The following is a 17,761-nucleotide window of genomic DNA, read 5'->3' on the forward strand; positions in this document are numbered from 1 at the left end:
AGCTTAACTTTTAGGTGGTATGTATTTAAGTTTCTAGAGGTCAGGGATTGCTTATGTATCTGTATTCCTACTTTGCAGCACTTAGTACTGTATCTTTTACACAACAGATACTTTAATGCTCCAGGACCTGTCTTTTTACTATAGCAATTCCTACTCCAGATAAGACTTTTTTTCTTCCAAAGAGGATCATTTAGCAATACTATGATATCTGGTAACTTAAAGATTCTTCTTTTATTAAAGGAAACTGACAAGGAAAGCATTATCTTTGCCAAAAGTATCAGGTCCTTTTCAAAACACGCCCATCAAAAGATGGTAATTTTTAGGAATATTCAAGAGTCTAGATGTCTTTTGAATCTCCACTGGAATTCCTAGATAGTGCTTCTCACATTAGGTAGAATACTGACTAATCCTAGGGTCAGGTTAAATGTTAAAAGTCAGATATTACCTTCCAATAGGGCATGCTCTACATTCCTTTGACCATTATGTGCTATTAAAATAGATCTTTACTGGGCTTGGGTGGCCAAAAAGCCCTAAGAGTTTAAAATGAAACAGACCTTAAATCAGAATCTAAAATAATTAGGTAACCAGGGTGAAAGATGAGCATACTGAGATCAAAACACTCAAAATGATCATTTTCTTAGCCTCTTCCATATAAAATAAATGAATTAAGGAAAAAATAAAAATGGCAATTAGACAGCACATTTAGTCTCTGAAGCATATTTTTACATAAAAATTTATAAATTTTTTATGAGAAATAATTTGAAAAGAGGAAAGAAAAATTACCATTGATACACGTAATTTTTGAAAGATATAATACTCCTGAAACGTGCTTCTGAGGAAAGTAACAGTTTTAAAGGGATTTCTGCTACTACTTAAACGTTAAGTATATATGAATTGGGATCTGAAAATAAAGTAACAAGTAGGGAGCATCACTGGCTAACTATAGCAAAATGCAATTCTGGGTTATTAAACAGAACCTTTGGATCATGCCATTATTGAAACTGCTGTGGAAATCTTCAAGAGTGAGGAATCAGTTCATTGAATTCCAAAGATTGGGTTAGCTTTAATAAATCAACCTAAAACAGTCCTCTAGACTTAGAGGAACAAAAACACAAAAGGGTAAAGTGGAGATGGGGGTGGGTGGGGATAAAAGGACTCTTCCAGGAAAGTATGATTAAAAAATAACCCAAAAGTGATAGACAAGTTTTTCCAGAAAATACAAATAGATTTTGCCAGAGCCCCGTGGCCTTGGACCAAGGATCAATCTGAATCAGTCCAAGAATAATGACTTTAAAAGGAAGGTTTCCCTTTCAGGTAACTTGAAAAATGAATTTTCTTTATCCCCAAAGAATCACTTAACTAAAGATAATTTAAGTGGGAGGGAGGAAGGGGAGATGACAAGAAAAGTGTAGGTGTGGGGTAGCTAGGTGGCACAGTAGATAGAGCACCGGCCCTGGGTTCAAGAGAACCTGAGTTATCTTGGGCAAGCCACTTAACCCCACTGCCTAGCCCCCCCCCAAAAAAAAGAAAAGTGTTAGTGTGGTTTCTGCAGTTTTTAATGGGTAATTTGAATTTACCTTAGAATATAATTTTTCCCAATTGAAAAAGATAGTGGATGTTTACCAACTATTAAAATTATTTAACAAAAAATATTCAAATTCCGATAAGACATTTAAATAAGTGATACACCCTCATACGACAACACTATAAAGACAAAGATTATGATCAGTACAACTACAATTTCAGAGGATGGACTAATAACAAAGAAGTGGTGGACCTGATGAACACAAAGACATATATTTTTGGATATGCCTGTAGAGATGTTTGTTTTATTTGTGTATATTTTTTACAATGATTTTTTTTTCCTGAATGGAAAAACAAGAGAATGGTTGGGGTATAGGGTGTGTTCAGGGAAGACTGGTAGTACCTCTGGTGTGAGGGCTACCATGTCTTCACAGGACAGGAGATAGGAGAAGAGAAAATATATGTTTAATTGAAAGGGGGAAAAAAATGAAAATGTTTGATACAATTTATACAGTATTCTCCTAGTCTTTTATATATCAAAGTCAAAAAGCCCTAAGGATTTGGAATATGCTACCATAATAGTCCTTTTTATTTTTTGCCTTTGTTCATTTATTATAAAACATGGAAGAGACCAAGAAGATGATCATTTTGAGCATTCTCATCTCATTTTTCACCCTGGCTACCAATCTATTTTGGATTCCAAGTTAAGCTCTGTTTCATTTTTTTACTCTTACGGATTTTTGACTATCCAAAAAAGTTATTTTAGAAAAAAGTAATCATTACAGAGAACTGTTCTGTTTACCAGACTGCAACATGCTTTAAAGACTGTTACTTTTAGCAAACTACTTAAGACCAAAAAAAAAAAAAAATCAAGGGTTTGTTTTTTAAATCATAAAACAAAGGGTGAATTCTGATATTGTGGCATGTCACAGAGATGACTCTAAAGCAGGAAATACTTGGAAGAAGAGCCTGGCAAAGGGTATGTTTGCCACGTGAGAGAAGGACCTAACTTCAGATAGATTCATCTCCAGAAGGGAGCTCTGAAGTAATGGATCTGCATGATGACCACTAAATAAAAGTTAAAGGGTTATAGACTAGTTAAGAAAGGAAGACCCACATTTTCAAGATCACAAATACTGGGATTCATATAATGAACCTGTTGAATACTATTCCAGACCCATTTCAGGAAACTTTATTTGGAGTTTTGATTCACTTTAAGAAGAAAAGTATGATGTAAGGAAAGGTTAACAGGCACTAATTCAACTGGTCAGATGGGGAAAAAAATAATTTATCAATGACTTATAAAATTACAACCTTTGCGATGCATTGCAAATCAGTGAATTTTGACCACAAAGAAAGCATCTGCTGAATTGGTTTTCGATTTTCCCAATCTATAGAACTGGTATTAAAAGAAATAACACTAACATCATATATTTAGGTAACTTATTTTATCTCTAAGTATTTTGGAGATTTAAAAGGCCTTGAGTTTGGATATATAAAAGCTGACTTTAATAAATAAGATCCCTGTGGATAAATAGATCACAGAATTATTCTCCAACGATACAGGCAAAATTAAAAAATAAAAAGACTGACTTTCTATTTCCATTTTGAAAATTACCTTGGTTTTCTCCCTTATTTTTTCTGATTCACAAAAGAAGCTGCCTAGCACATCACATGTAACAGAGGAGAAGAAGAGCTTGGTACCCACCTGGGATGGCGTACTAGTGAGCTCCATCTTCTCTTGAGATTTCTCCTTTGCTAATCGAGCAGCTTCTTTGAATTCCTGAAACTTTTCTGCAAACTGAAGGCATGAAGAAAACTATATACATTAATCAAACAAAAAGCTATTTCATAAAACATACTTTGAAAATTTTCTAAATGATGGAATTTAGGAGAAGATGCATTGGTTAAGTATGAGAAAAAAACAATAAAGTCCCTCTGATATTAAAATGGTGGCAAATCAAAGCATTAGATGATATCAGTCAAAGTTATTACTGTATTATTAAGACTTCTAGTGTCAGAAGAAATAATAAAACATCCTAATACTAAGTAGGGTTAAAAATCAATTAAGAGAAACAATATATTAATCCAGACAGGATATCCTTTACATAGACTTTATTTTGATTTGCTTATCATCCAGATAGTAGGATTTCCCACAGCAGTCACTCTTGAGAAGTATATTTGGAGAATGCTTTTAGTGTTGTTAATATTATGCAATGAGCTCATATATATATATATATATATATATATATATATATATATATATGTATACACACACACACACACATATACATATATATATTACTTTATTTTCTTTGATATATGAATCCTATAGTAATGTTGAAGTGTTTTTCATTTCTGTCCAAACACCATCAATGAACAGTGGCTAGCTTTGGGAATAATATTTTAGTCAGCAGCCGCTGCAATATCAGCAGAATGGAAGTGAAGCATTCTGCAGGTTCTACCGAACTGGCAGTTCTTACAAAAGCAAATAAATGAAATGAAATGAAATGCTAAGTACTGAGAGCACTTAGGAAATTACAAAAACTTATGGTTGGAAATGAATGACAGTGCTTTACTTTTTGGAGGTGGTGGCCTACTAGTCTATTCCCATCATCAATGTGTGTTAAGTTTGCCAAGAAGATGGTCCATAAAAAACAGCACAAAAAAATTCACCTCAATAGAACTGGGAATGGGGATAAAAATAAAGGAATGGAGTTACAATAAATTTCCTCCTATATCCTTCAATTTTGGAAAGAGGGCACTCTATAGTATTTTAGTCTGTACAAAAGATTAAAAAAAAACCCAGAATAAATGTGAGTTTATGTGGTGTATATAATGCATATATACATACAATACATACACCCATGTATATATACACAGCTAAGTAGATACAATATGTATACACATACACACATGCTGCACACTTAGGAATAATGTTACTGGAAATTTTGCAGAATCTCTAAGAAATAGGGATGTTTGGTGAACTCTCAAGTGTATTTATATCAACAATGTTCTCTGCCAGCTCCATAGGAGTAAAGATCATTTCTAACTAGGGACTAAAAGAACTTTATAAATAACATAAGGATATATTTGCAAAGATGTATATGAAGATGTGTAAATATCTTCCTAACAATTCTTTTGATATTGTAGAAAGACCCTTAATAATTAAGAGACACTTAATGAACAGACACACCAGAACTCACACATTTCAATGAAAGGTCGTCAATTTTAATAGAAGGAACACTGATTTTAATATTACAAGATCTGAGTTTATATCCTGACTCGAGAACTGATTACCAGATAGGCATAACACTGATGTCTTAGAGTCCCACTTTCTTCATCTATAAATGAGAGATTCAGACAAAATGCTCTATCTATTTCCCTATGAAATTACTGCATCCTTCTCAGGAGTCATCTAAGAAATCTATACATCTATTTCTTTGTTGGTTTGGGGTTGTTTTTAGGTTTTTGCAAGGCAAATGGGGTTAAGTGGCTTGCCCAAGACCACACAGCTAGGTAATTATTAAGTGTCTGAGACCGGATTTGAACCCAGGTACTCCTGACTCCAAGGCCGGTGCTTTATCCACTATGCCACCTAGCTGCCCCTATACATCTATTTCAATGATGCCCCTAGTGAAAACACTTGGAAGTTCTCTTTTGGAATTGAAGTTTGTGTAAATTATAGATAAACTCTGATAGCAATCTCATTCCTCTGTGCTTATACTTTATATTCTATTATTATAATCAATCAACTAACAGATTTGTCCCTAAAAATGTTTAGCTACCATAAAAAAAAAATCACATCCACCCTAAAAGGACATAAATTGGCCACTGATGAAGACATTCTAAAACAATTCCAAAATAAGAGTTCAAAAATGTATTTGTATCAGCATCACTGGAATAAGTATGGAGCCTCACTGAATAACTACTCTGAAGAGAACACATTCTTTAGTTTATATCAATTCTGTTATGATTGCTTGAAAAATAATCTTACAAGTTTTTTTAAATGTCATTGTTTCTATTTCATTTATCTCTAATTTGCAATTCATGAAAAACACCTTAAAAAGTTAATTGCATATCATGCTTTTGGCCAGATAAAATCTCACTCTGATTCAATTACAAAACATGATTTCTTCAAGATCAATCAAGACTAATGGTTAAAAAAAGACCTTAAAATTAACAGTTCTTGAATGATTAAATCCAGGAATTTTAAAAAATATCCCTTCTTTAAAAGATCTTAAGTAATTTCTGCTTTAGTAAATTTTCATTCTTTGCACAAGGCTTGTGCAAATACTTTGAAATACAGAAGATACCACGTAGTGAATGGGAGGGGGAAAAAACCTCAAACACCCCAACAAACACTGGTCCTGAGTATGAGATATGAATCCAACTTTCCGAATGCTGGCAATTATTAGCTATTTGATAATGGCATTGGTCATTTAAACTCTTGGTCCCAGATCGATTATCTGTAAAAATAAGGGCAAGAATCTTTGCAATACCTACTTCACCAGCTTGAAAGGCAAACACTTTGTAAATTTTAAAGAGCTACATGAACTTAGCTTCTAATTTTTTCTTTGATACCTTGCACAAAGTTATTTAGTAAATGCTTGTTAATAAACCCTTATCCCTCTAAACCTGCACTTGGGCAACCAGAATGCTTGAATAGAAAAAGATGAACTTGACTTTTTCTGAAATGAACTAATCTATAAAGTGAGGGAAGCTGGCCTAGAATACAAAACCCACATGCTTATTAACCCAATGAAGCCAGAAGTCAGGGCAAAAGCAAAGAAGAGCTCAGACTGCTTGAGAGACCAAAACTCAAAGTTTTAATATAAAATCTTGGGATAAAAGGAAACATATTAAGTATGTTTCAGATCCATTTTGAGATCTGAAGTGAAAGAGTCATGGACAGGAGATCAAACTTAACTTACATCTCTATTGTACTCACAAAGAGAAAAGTTGCCATTTCCTAATAACTTAAGAAATTTAATTTAACTTAAGAATAATTTAAGAAACTTTCTTCCTTCTATTTAACATGTTTTCAGCCAACAATAACTACTTTTGAGTTAACTAAAGGAAAAAAATTCAGGGTCTAGTGAGATATACACTTTTTTTTGACTCTTAAATATTCCATATTAGCTTTTCTTTAATCCCAGGGAACATCTTTTCAATTCTCAACTTCTAACAAGTCTATTCAACTTGCTAAAAGGAGAGAAATGTTAACTGTGTGTTTATAGGGGCTATTCCAAAATTTTGACACTGTGGTTGATAGTTGCATTATTTCACTGAATATGTATCATTGTATTATTTTCAAAGATATAACACTACATTTTATACAATGTAGATACCTTGACCAATAAAAATTGATTGCTTAGATGGTTAACCCATAGTGCACAGGAAACTGGATGATTTAAACACTCTATTCTCCCATCATATTACTGTCATTATTATTATTATTATTATTATTATTATTATTATTATTATTTTGCAAGGCAATGGGGTTAAGTTACTTGCCAAGGTCACATAGCTTGGCAATTAATAAGTTATCTGAGACCAGATTTAAATTCAGGTACTCCTGACTCCAGAGCTGGTGTGCTCTATCCATTGCGGCACCTGGTTGCCCTGATGATACTGTATTTATTACAGATTTCCATCTGGATTATATAGATATAGGTAGCAAGGTAGCTATAATGTTTAAGAAGTAAATTATCTTCATGAATAATGGAATGACTTGTCAATGTTACCTAGAAATTGAAATTTTCTGTATCTTTCTTTGCCATTTTTCTTTGATACAAAACCTTTTTTTTTTTTACCAAATTTAGGATATTTTTGTCCAAATTAAAAACTAAATGTAAAAAGCAAGGATTTATAAGTGTGTACTATGTGCCAACCATTGTGCTAGGCAAAGGAAAAGCAAAAATAAAAATGAAACCATCTCAGGCCCCAAGAAGCATATAATCTACAGGGGAGTCCAATGGGAAGGCATTAAGTACATACAGAAACATATATAAGATAATTGGGGAGGGAGTTAGGAAAGGCTTCCTGAAAGCATGTGGCACTTCCTGGGAGTTTTGAAGAATATGAAGAATGAATGGTCTGTGTGAAGGTAGTGACCTGAGATATGGAATGTCAAAGGGGAATAATGGTTACAAGACTAGATCTGCTGGGCAACAGCATTATGTACAAAGAAATGATTTCATGATTAATAAAGGAGAAAATGAAAGAAGTCTTTGCAAACTGAATTGTTTTCTCAGTTAATCTGGCCATCAATGAATTATGATAAACTGTCTTGAGAAATTCACTGAATTGTTATTCTCAAAAGCTGCTTCTATAAAATGAAATTAGTTTGCAGTAATGAATTGGTATCTATTTAGAAATAGTTTGAAAAACAAAATGCAGCTAATCTTTAAACAGCAATTATTTAGTTTTTTAGATGGTGGGTTGTTTTTAAGTTTAAGCTTAAGTTTTTACATTTTCAGTCTAAAACTTATATATAAAAAAGGTATAGTTAAGGCACTTAACTGAAAATGTTGGATTGGTTACATGTGATATAATAGAAAGAAAACTGGCTCTGGAATTGGAAAGTGGGTACAAATCCTACTTCTGATGCCCATTATGTAACCCTGGGTGATCCACTGATGTCTCTGTCTTTTCCTCATCTGAAAATGGGGTGGGGGGTTAGACTAAATGACCCCTCAGAGGTCATATATTCCACATAATTCCACAATTATGAATCTATGGCTTGTAAATAAATAACTCCAGGCTAAAACAATAACTCAACCTACCTTCATATGATATATAATAATAAAATGAATCAAAGAAAGATTCTTTGCCACTTTTCTGGAAAAAAACAGTTGGGATACTAAAAGAGTTGGGTGCCTTGTATTTGTAAGGTTAAGCATAAGCACAATTTTTGCATTTTCTCTGTTCTACAGGCCTGACCATCTTTTAAATCACCTTTTTATGTGAAGAGTCTTCTCTGCTATTTTTCTAATCTCTAATATCTAACTAGGCTTTGATAACTTTGATTTTATATGTCTAGATTCAAACTTTCCTATATAGCTTTAGTATTTTAATATTGTAGTTCTTAATCAGGGATCAGTGAATTTGTTCTTAAAAAATAAAACAAAACAAAAATCCCTGATAACTATATTTCAATGTAAGTGTTTTCCTTCATTACCTATGTATTTTATTTAATGTATTTAGCTACATAATACTAATGAGTCATGACATCAAAAACATAAGAACTTTTGTCTTAACACATTTAGATTAATTTGACTTGAGTTTATCTAAAAAATAAATGAAAATGTTTTAAAAAGTAGTTACTTTTCTCTGTCCTCTGACAACCAAAGAAGTAGAATTTAATTGGAATTTAAGCAAGCTTCAATTTAATGAATTACAGATTGAATCTTTGGATTCTAAATGAACCATTTGATTTCAGTAAGAATTCACCTAAATATCAAGATGACAAACACTATTATGATGTTACCATCATTTTATTAAGATATATTTTATATAAACACATATACACATATGTATATGTTTAAGTATAAATCTGAGTAATTAATTCTATAAATTTACTGCTTACTGTAAGAAATAATATTTTAATTTTTCTAAAATTTTCTTCTTTCATAGTACAAAGCAAACTGTCTTTGATTTATATCTAAGTCAGTTATTTCACTTTGATATATTAGAATTTTGTAAATAAATCTATTTTAATCCCACCTCTACCCTGAATGATTTTACAGTCTTTTGATCACTACCCATTCAACTTTCATTTCAATTCAACTTTGTCTCTCCTCCCTTAATCTTTGTGGCTCTTTGGACTTTATCTAGCTTTGCTATATCTTTTTTTTTTGTTTGTTTACCCAAGATCACACAGATAAGTAAATATTAAGTCTGAGGTTGGATTTGAACTCAGGTCCTCCTGACTCCAGAGCCAGTACTATATTCATTGCACAACCTAGTTGCCCCTGATACAACTTTCTTAAGATGTGAAAGTAGAGAATATGATAAGCACGGATGCATCACGATTTCGTATACGGAAAGGATGATTATTTCTTGCATTTCCTGATGATGCCATGGACTTAGTTGGTCCTTTTGGTCATCACAGCACACAAAGCAAGCATTTTCTCAGCTATAAGATTCCTATATCCTCTTTTCCTGGGTCACAAATGAAGATTCCAAGCCTGTCATCCCATGCATTCTTTCGTTACTATGTATATTACCCTCAGATCCATTTTTGCTCAGTCTGCTGCTCTACCATTTTTCTAGCCTACTACCCAAAATCCTTAAAACAAACTTGGAAAATTCCATATCAAACTCCTTTATAAAAGCTTATGCTAAATGAATTCAGAAGATTTTCATGCTTTCCAATGTCCACGTGGCCCTATTTTTTTAAAAATCATCTTGTGGGCCAACTCTGCCAGCAAAAAAAAGGGTAGTAATAGCTCCTCCCTTGTGGGATAACTCAACTTGGTAACACAATCCTGTTCGTTGACAAGACACTACAGTGTAACAATGTGGTAACCCCCAAATTAAGAGGATCACAAGGTTTTGTTTATAAGACAGTCTAGCCTATACTCAAATACTTTAAGAATTATGTGCTCTGAAAGAACTTCCAGGTGTTCTGTATTTTTTAAAAATTATTTTAAGACCTTTTGAGGATCAGACATCATTCGAATTTTAATTTTTTCCCCAAAAAGACATAATTTCTAATTCCTTCCTGTTTGCTTCCCATAATAAGCAATCCAAATAATCATCTGTTGCATTGTAGGTAAGAATATCACATGCTGGGTATGAGCAAATTAGTTTATGAGAAATTGCCTTTTTCTAAAAGATGAACAGCAAGTGTCTCCTTGGAACAAATCCCACAAAGATATTTGTTGTGAAACTTTGGGAATAAATGAAGACTGAAAAATTGCTTTGCTGTTTTATTCAGAAATCTAATAATATGATCTGAATTATTAATCTAGCTGTTTTAAAGAACATTACATACCTCACTGCAGGAAAAACTCTAATTTTAGGGCTATAAGAGGGAGTTTTGCTGAAGAACTCTCCAACTGGTAAGAGAACAAGACAGTTTGAAATGAAAAGAAGAGAATGATCATCTATCTATGGATTTCATCCCAAGAAAGAAACACACTAGGCTTCATGTAACTTTTATAAGACAGCCATGAAATTATCCACAGTATTCAGACCAAAACACAAAAAACACTATTACCCATGATGAAGCTGGAAATATTCATGCTCAATTCACGATTTGAGAAAATTTAAAAAAAAGGTTTGGAAAAGAGACCTGAAGGAAACAGAAAAGAACTACAGAGTAGATCAAACAACAATAAAAAATGCTGAAAATTTTCTACTATTAGAGTTATTATTATATTAAATATTAATATAAAAGTGAATTATCAAATGTAAGTCATTCTATTCAAAGTTCATGGCAAGCACATTTTCCTGGTAAACAGTGAATTAAAGGCAAGGGTTATAACCTCTACATCTTTCAATCCCCAGCAGAGAAAGTGTTTTGCAGATCAATAGTACTGAATGATTATTCAGGCTAAATGAATCCTGGATATGTGACAAATCTCTTAAATCCATGTCTACATAGGTGATTTGGGGAAATCACCTTATTTCTCTCACCCTGAAGTTCTTGATAAGTAATGAGGGCAATGAGCTTTAAGACCCTTCTAGATCTAAATCTATGACTCCAAGATTATCACTGACTTTCTAAATACATTCCCTACAATAGCCTTTCCAAGCTTTCTATTCTTTCCTTGTGCATGCCACACACCACACCCTCAACAGTGGGTCTTACCTCATTTTTTTATTGAGAAAATAGGAAGCCATGCCTATGACCTATCTTTTCTCTTCCATTCAACATTTCAAAACCCTTCCCCTAGTCTCTTCTCTTTTACTTTTGTCTCTGTTGAAAACGAGGCCCCTTTCTTCAGCAAGGCTAGCCTCTCTGCTTTTATATCCTTGAGCCCAATCTATGCCACTCTCGAATCTTCAGCCTCTCTCTATCTGCTGTGTCCTGTCCTTCCCTACTACTGCCTACCAGGATGCTGAAGACACTCTCATCCTCAAAAACCCTCATCTGACCCCACCATTCTTCCAGTCTACTTCTGTACTTGACCATATTGTCCCTTCAAACTACTGCTTCATATTTCTCTTTTTCATAGCCAGCTATGTATACTCTTGTCCTCTCCTTCCTTTCTTCTCATTCTCAAACTCTAGCAATCTGGCTTCTGGCCCCACTCCAAACTAAAGTTACCAATCATCTAATTTCCAAATCCAATGTGTTCTTCATAGTCCTCATCCTTAAATTCTGCTCTCTTTTGAGTCTCTCTTCCTACTTGTCTCATTATTCTGTCACACTCTGATGAACCATTGTCCATGTACATTATGATCTTCAATTATGGACATACCTCAAGATTTTCATGGGTCCTTTTCTCTTTATACTCTTCTCTTAGTGACCTCATCAATTCTGATGGGTTCAATCTTCTCTATGCATATGACTCCTACATTCTGCCCCTAGCCTTTCTACTGACCTCAGTTTCTATGTTACCAATTGCATATTGGTTGTGTTCCACTTGAAATCCCCTAAGCTTTTCAAACTCATGCCAAAATAGAACTTCATATCTTTCCTCCCAAAACCCCATACCTCTTCCAAATTTCCCTTTTAAAGGTGAAGCAATCCAGAACCTAAATCATACTCAATTCTTCCTTCTTGATGACTCTCACCTTGTCATATCCATGTATTGTTGATTCTCCAAAATATTTCTCAAATGCATCCCCTTTCCTCCACTCACATGGCCACTGCCCTAGTTCAAATTCTTACCTCATTTTTTCCCCTCAGCTTGTTGCAATGACCTCCTAATTGGTCTCTCTGCTTCAAATATTTTTCCTTTTGAATCTGTATTCCATACTGTTGCCAAAATGTCATTCCAAACTATAAGTCAGACTATATGACTAGTCCCCCCAAAAAGGTATGGAACCTGACTTCTAAGATAAAACATAAGCACTTCTTCACAATCCAGTTCCACTTTAGCTATACATTATGCCTCTACAACTCAGATGTTCTAAACTGGACTAACTTGCCATTTCTTGTACACAATGCTCTATCTTTCATGTATGCTTTCCCAGGCTGTTAAACAAGCCTGGGAGGCTCTCACTCCTCATTTTTCTGCCTTGTGGGAAAAAGCTTCTTTCAAAGTTCAATTCAAATTACTATTAAGTCATTCTGGTCATGTCTGACCCTCCATGATTCCATTTGAAATTTTCTTGTCAAAGATACTGGAGGGGTTTACCATTTCCTTCTCCAGTTCATTTCACATATGAGGAAATGAGGCAAATAGGGTTTTGATAGCACAGGGTCATACAGCTAGTAAGTGTCTGAGGCCAGAGTTGAGCTCAGGAAAAGGAGTCTTCCTGACTGCCACCTAGTTGTCCCAGTTCAAGTGCCATACTCTAAATGAGGCTTTCCTGAACTTCCCAAATTACCTTTCCCCAAAACACAAATATGAAGCTTGTATCTATATAATTGTATGTGCTTCTCTGTTAGTATGCAAACTTGAGGTGAACAACGACTACTTTGTTTTTATCTCTGTATCTCCATTTCCTAGCAAAAGGTTTGGCACCTGATGGCAGGTACCTGATATATTCTTGCTGGTTGAGTGATCTTATAATCCTCTGGTTTAACTATTGGATGCCCCAAAATTATTAAATTTATTACCAGATAAAAAAACAAAGGTAAATATTTTGAGGGTCCTAATTCTAGGGTATCTAGTATATTAAATTTATTAATATTAATATTAAATTTATTACAAGATGCAGAAAACAAAGATACTTTGGGAGTCCTATCAATATTAATAAATGTATTAACATTTAATATTAAAATTAATATTATTTAAATCTTCTAATGACTGAAATAAACAGAATTTCACTTAGGCAAATGATTTAACTTACTTTTGTAAGATGATGCTCAGAGGAGAATCCCAAACCATATACAGTATTTGCTCTGCTGTCTGCCCACTGGCCAAACTTCTGAGATGTCTTAGTGAATGTCATGTTAGGAGTGATGGTGCTATTTATTATTGCCTGAAAAATAAAATGAAATTATATGGAAAAAAAGAAAACACATAAGCACAAGGCCTTTTAATTACTAATTACACTTTCTTTCCCTTCAATTATTTCAATGATTTTTATAACAGGCCAATTTTAAAGTGTCTCACCTTCTCCTTTCCCTTCTGAAGGTTTAATCTGACAAAGTAGAGTAACTAAAACAAGATTAAATTTTAAAACAAAAAAGGAGAAAGTAATGGTGAGGATGATGAACAAAAACGGATTTTGTTCTTTGTCTTATATACACAAAATGATACCATTCATCCAACATTAGTAGCATAAGCACTTAGAGCTTTCCACAGCAGTGACTAGTTCCAACAAACTCTGCACACACCCTCACTCATTCCTCTTGTATTCAACTGCATGTATTTTTAAGACAGCTGCTGGGGTTAAGGGTAAAATCTGTAGGAGTATTTCTTTGGGAAGATAACTGGACCATATGGAGGATCAAACCCACAAGCTCATTATCACTATATTCCAAAAAACTGAGCTAAATGAATCAGAATAAAAATTAAAGCAATCCCTTAATATGCTGTTTAATTATTTTCCTTTATTTATTGCTTGAAAAAAAGGAAATATACCTTTATTTTCCAGAATGTATTATTAAAAAAATTTCACTAAACAAAAAACTCTATAATTCTGCTTAGCAATATAGTTTTTTTTTAAAGTTTTTTGGCAAGGCAAATGGGGTTAAGTGGCTTGCCCAAGGCCACACAACTAGGTAATTATTAAATATCTGAGGCTGGATTTGTACTCAGGTACTCCTGACTCCAGAGCCAGTGCTCTATCCACTGAACCCCCTAGCCACCCCTAGCAATATAATTTTATAGAAAATTCATATTCCTGTGGTAACCAAGTAACTGAATGATAACCTATAAGAACCAAGATTAATGTAACTAAGCTGAATGTAAGAGATCTTATTCTAGTCCTTTAAATATATAGAATTCAACCATTTTCAGTCAATTATCTAATATCCATGAAAATGTACACTGAATTAATGAATAATAGGGAAAATCAGCAGTGCAACACTAAGTGCTTATTAACCAACTTTCCAAGGGGGAAAAAAAATGCATGCATGATACATTCTGAAGATTAATCATCCCTAATGAGTTGAGAAAAATCTAGAAAGACTTTCATGAATTGAAGCAGAGTGAAGTAGGCAGAATCAGGAGAACAGTGCACACAGTAACAGCAATATTAAGTATGGTGAACCACCATGAATGATTTAGCTATTTTCAGCAATACACAAAGATCCAAGACAATTCCAAAGACTCATGATAAAAAATGTCATCTGCCTTCAGAGAAAAAACTGATGGAATCTGAATGCAGATTGAAGCATACTATTTTTCTCTTATTTTGTTGGAGGAGGGTGGGTTTTGAGTTTTTTTCCATAAAATACCAATATGGAAATGTATTTTATGATTACACATATATAACATATATCAGACTGCTTGCCTTCTCAGTGAAGATGGAGGGGTAGGAGGGAGAAAGAAAATTTGAAACTCAAAATTTTAAAAAGACAAGTGTTAAAAATTGTTTTTACATGTAATTAAAAAGATTAATATGGTTATTAACATTTTCTTCATCAATAAAACAATTAATTAAGCCCTGTTCTGGATTGCTTGCCAATTTCCACAGTATAAATGTTCATAATCTTGTGGAAACTGACTTCAACAGTCCCTTGATATAGGCCTGATTTACATTTGACTATGAAAGAGTAAGAATTTTGAGAGTGATACTAAAGAACAAAGTTATGTAGTTATATATATGTATGCATCCATACACAACACTACAGAGTAAAAGGTTTTCTATCAGTTTTATGTATACTAATAAAGTACAAAAATAAAGGTTTTCTCTCAGTTTTATGGATACTAATAAAATACAAAATAATATGTAGTAAATGCTTGATGACTTCATATATGGAGAGAGCACCTAGATAACTAAGCATTATTGTCTTCTCATTCTTTAGGTAAGAACCTAGCAAATGACATTAAAACATTTATAAGTATTTTAAAAAAATAAGAGATTGGAAATTTCAACATAGATTGAAAATATCAAAACATTAAATATTTAAAGTTCATTTTTATCCAATGTGTGTATTACAAATATATTTGTATGTAAATATTTAATTGTACACATCTCAAACACAAACTTTATTAAGAAAATGATAGTTTATTACAAATTTCATAGGACCTTTGTAGGACATTTATTTTCTAGTTTGTCTAATAACAGAAAGGATCTTAGAGGTCATATCTTGACCAACTGTTCAATGTTATAGATGAAATCTGATGAATCAAAAAAGTGAAATGACTTACAGATAGAAGGTCACCCAGCTAACTAAGGAAAGGATCCAGGCGAGTTCCTTCTAGCACAGGAAGGTTCTATGATACCAGGGAACCCCACACCTAACTTAGAGATTCACTTTCTTCCACAATTTAAAGTCTTATTTTGAGCTCTCAATTCTAAAATCTCTTCTTTAAAATTCAACATACATTTAACTTCCATGAAGAAAATAAAGAATTTTCTAATAGTATCATTCAGGTCAGTCTTATTTTTAACTAGAGCTCCAAAAATCTTTACCAATAAATACTTAGGAGCATCATTTATCATCAGTGAATAGATGAAGTTAAGAGATCAACAGCATCAAACACATCAGAAGGAGAGTCAGAAAAGTTTCAGATTTTGTTATAGTCTAAGGGTAATAGAATACTTTTTTCTGAAAATATAAATGTGGTAGCTATACTCTTTTTTTTTGTTTTGTGTTTTTTTGGCAAGGCAATGGGGTTAATTAATTTGTCCAAGGTCACACAGACAGGTAATTATTAAGTGTCTGAGGCCGAATTTGAACTCAGGTCCTCCAGACTCCAGGGCCAGTGTTCTATCCATTGCCCCACCTAGCTGCCCCTGATAGCTGTAATCTTAAAATACTTAGCTTCAGGGAGATTACCTAAATTGAAGAATATTAAAAACAAATCATATTTTCAAGTCACTGGATAGTGGAGAGAGATCCAGGATCAAACTCTGAGGAACATGGCTCAAATCTTCCTTTGACACAAACTAGTTTTAGAATTAATGACCCTTAGTAAGTCACGTAATCCCCAGTTTTCCAGGTAACTTTGTAAGACTATCAGTTGCAAAACCACACGGTTAGGAAGAAGTTTCCTCATTTGAAATTCCCTTCCAATAATGAAATCACTGGTCTAAAATGAATAAAAGGGTATTATCACTTACTTTGCCTTAATTAAACCCCTTTAACTTAAACAGGGTCTTTGTTTATTCTAGCCTGTGGTAATAAGAAGAAAGTCTTTTAAATCAAAACATTTAATTACTTTCCAACCCTAGGAAGGTTATGAATCAGCCACCTTATGTTCATTTGGGCTGGGGCATTGTATCTGTTCTGTTTGGGGGAAATTATGGTCTATTCTCAGCAATGGCTTAGAGAATTGGAAAGAATTTAAGCAAATGAATAAATAAGAAATCTGGATAGTTTTTCAATGCTTCTATCATTCTATGTATTTATTATTTGTTTTGAAATACTCAGAGGGAACCTCAGAACACTACCGTAAGCACACATGTTTAATGAAAAGAAAAATGCTTACAATTTTATGTTGTTATGCTGTTCGTTTAACAGGGAAAATGATACAAGAAAAAATGTAAAATAAATAAATATTGCATAGGCCTTCATCTCTCTTCTCTACAGAGATTGGTGTCTCTTGTATCTTCTCTAGAAATTCCTTGGGCAAGACCATGGCTTTGATAACTTTAACCAAATTCACTTTGCAGGGGTTTGGAGCTTACTTCACTCCATTATAGTTAACTTCCTTGAGGTTTCAAGCATATTCTCAAATATCACTATTTTAAGGTCAAGAGAATTGAAAGTTTTTGTGCACTTTTCTCAATTATTAACTATGCAAAGAATGTTATTGACAAAGGCTCATTTTGATAGCTCATTCTCAGTTTAGTAATGGCAGGGAAAGGATCAGATGTGAAATAAGAGGATTTAAGTTCTATAATATACATAATCTCTCAAAATAGCTTAATGAAAAATACTGATGATGGGGGGGGTGGACTCATGTTGCTCTTTTATCTTTATTGACTGACATCTTTT

General features: G+C 33.4%; 1 protein-coding gene across 4 annotated transcripts in view; it reads right to left on the reverse strand.

The window, feature by feature from the left end:
- Positions 1 to 17,761, reverse strand: part of HOMER1 (homer scaffold protein 1) — a 147,543-nt gene that overhangs the window by 68,468 nt on the left and 61,314 nt on the right. For all 4 annotated transcript variants that reach the window (XM_074201365.1, XM_074201366.1, XM_074201368.1 and 1 more), the window contains exons 3-4: positions 13,498 to 13,629; positions 3,233 to 3,325 (exon numbers count right to left, since the gene is read on the reverse strand). In XM_074201365.1, coding sequence (XP_074057466.1) covers positions 3,233 to 3,325; positions 13,498 to 13,629 — 225 coding nt within the window. The remainder of the gene's footprint in view (positions 1 to 3,232; positions 3,326 to 13,497; positions 13,630 to 17,761) is intronic.

The sequence above is a fragment of the Macrotis lagotis genome, chromosome X, assembly GCF_037893015.1.
Source record: "Macrotis lagotis isolate mMagLag1 chromosome X, bilby.v1.9.chrom.fasta, whole genome shotgun sequence".
Classification (NCBI taxonomy): Eukaryota; Metazoa; Chordata; class Mammalia; order Peramelemorphia; family Peramelidae; genus Macrotis; species Macrotis lagotis.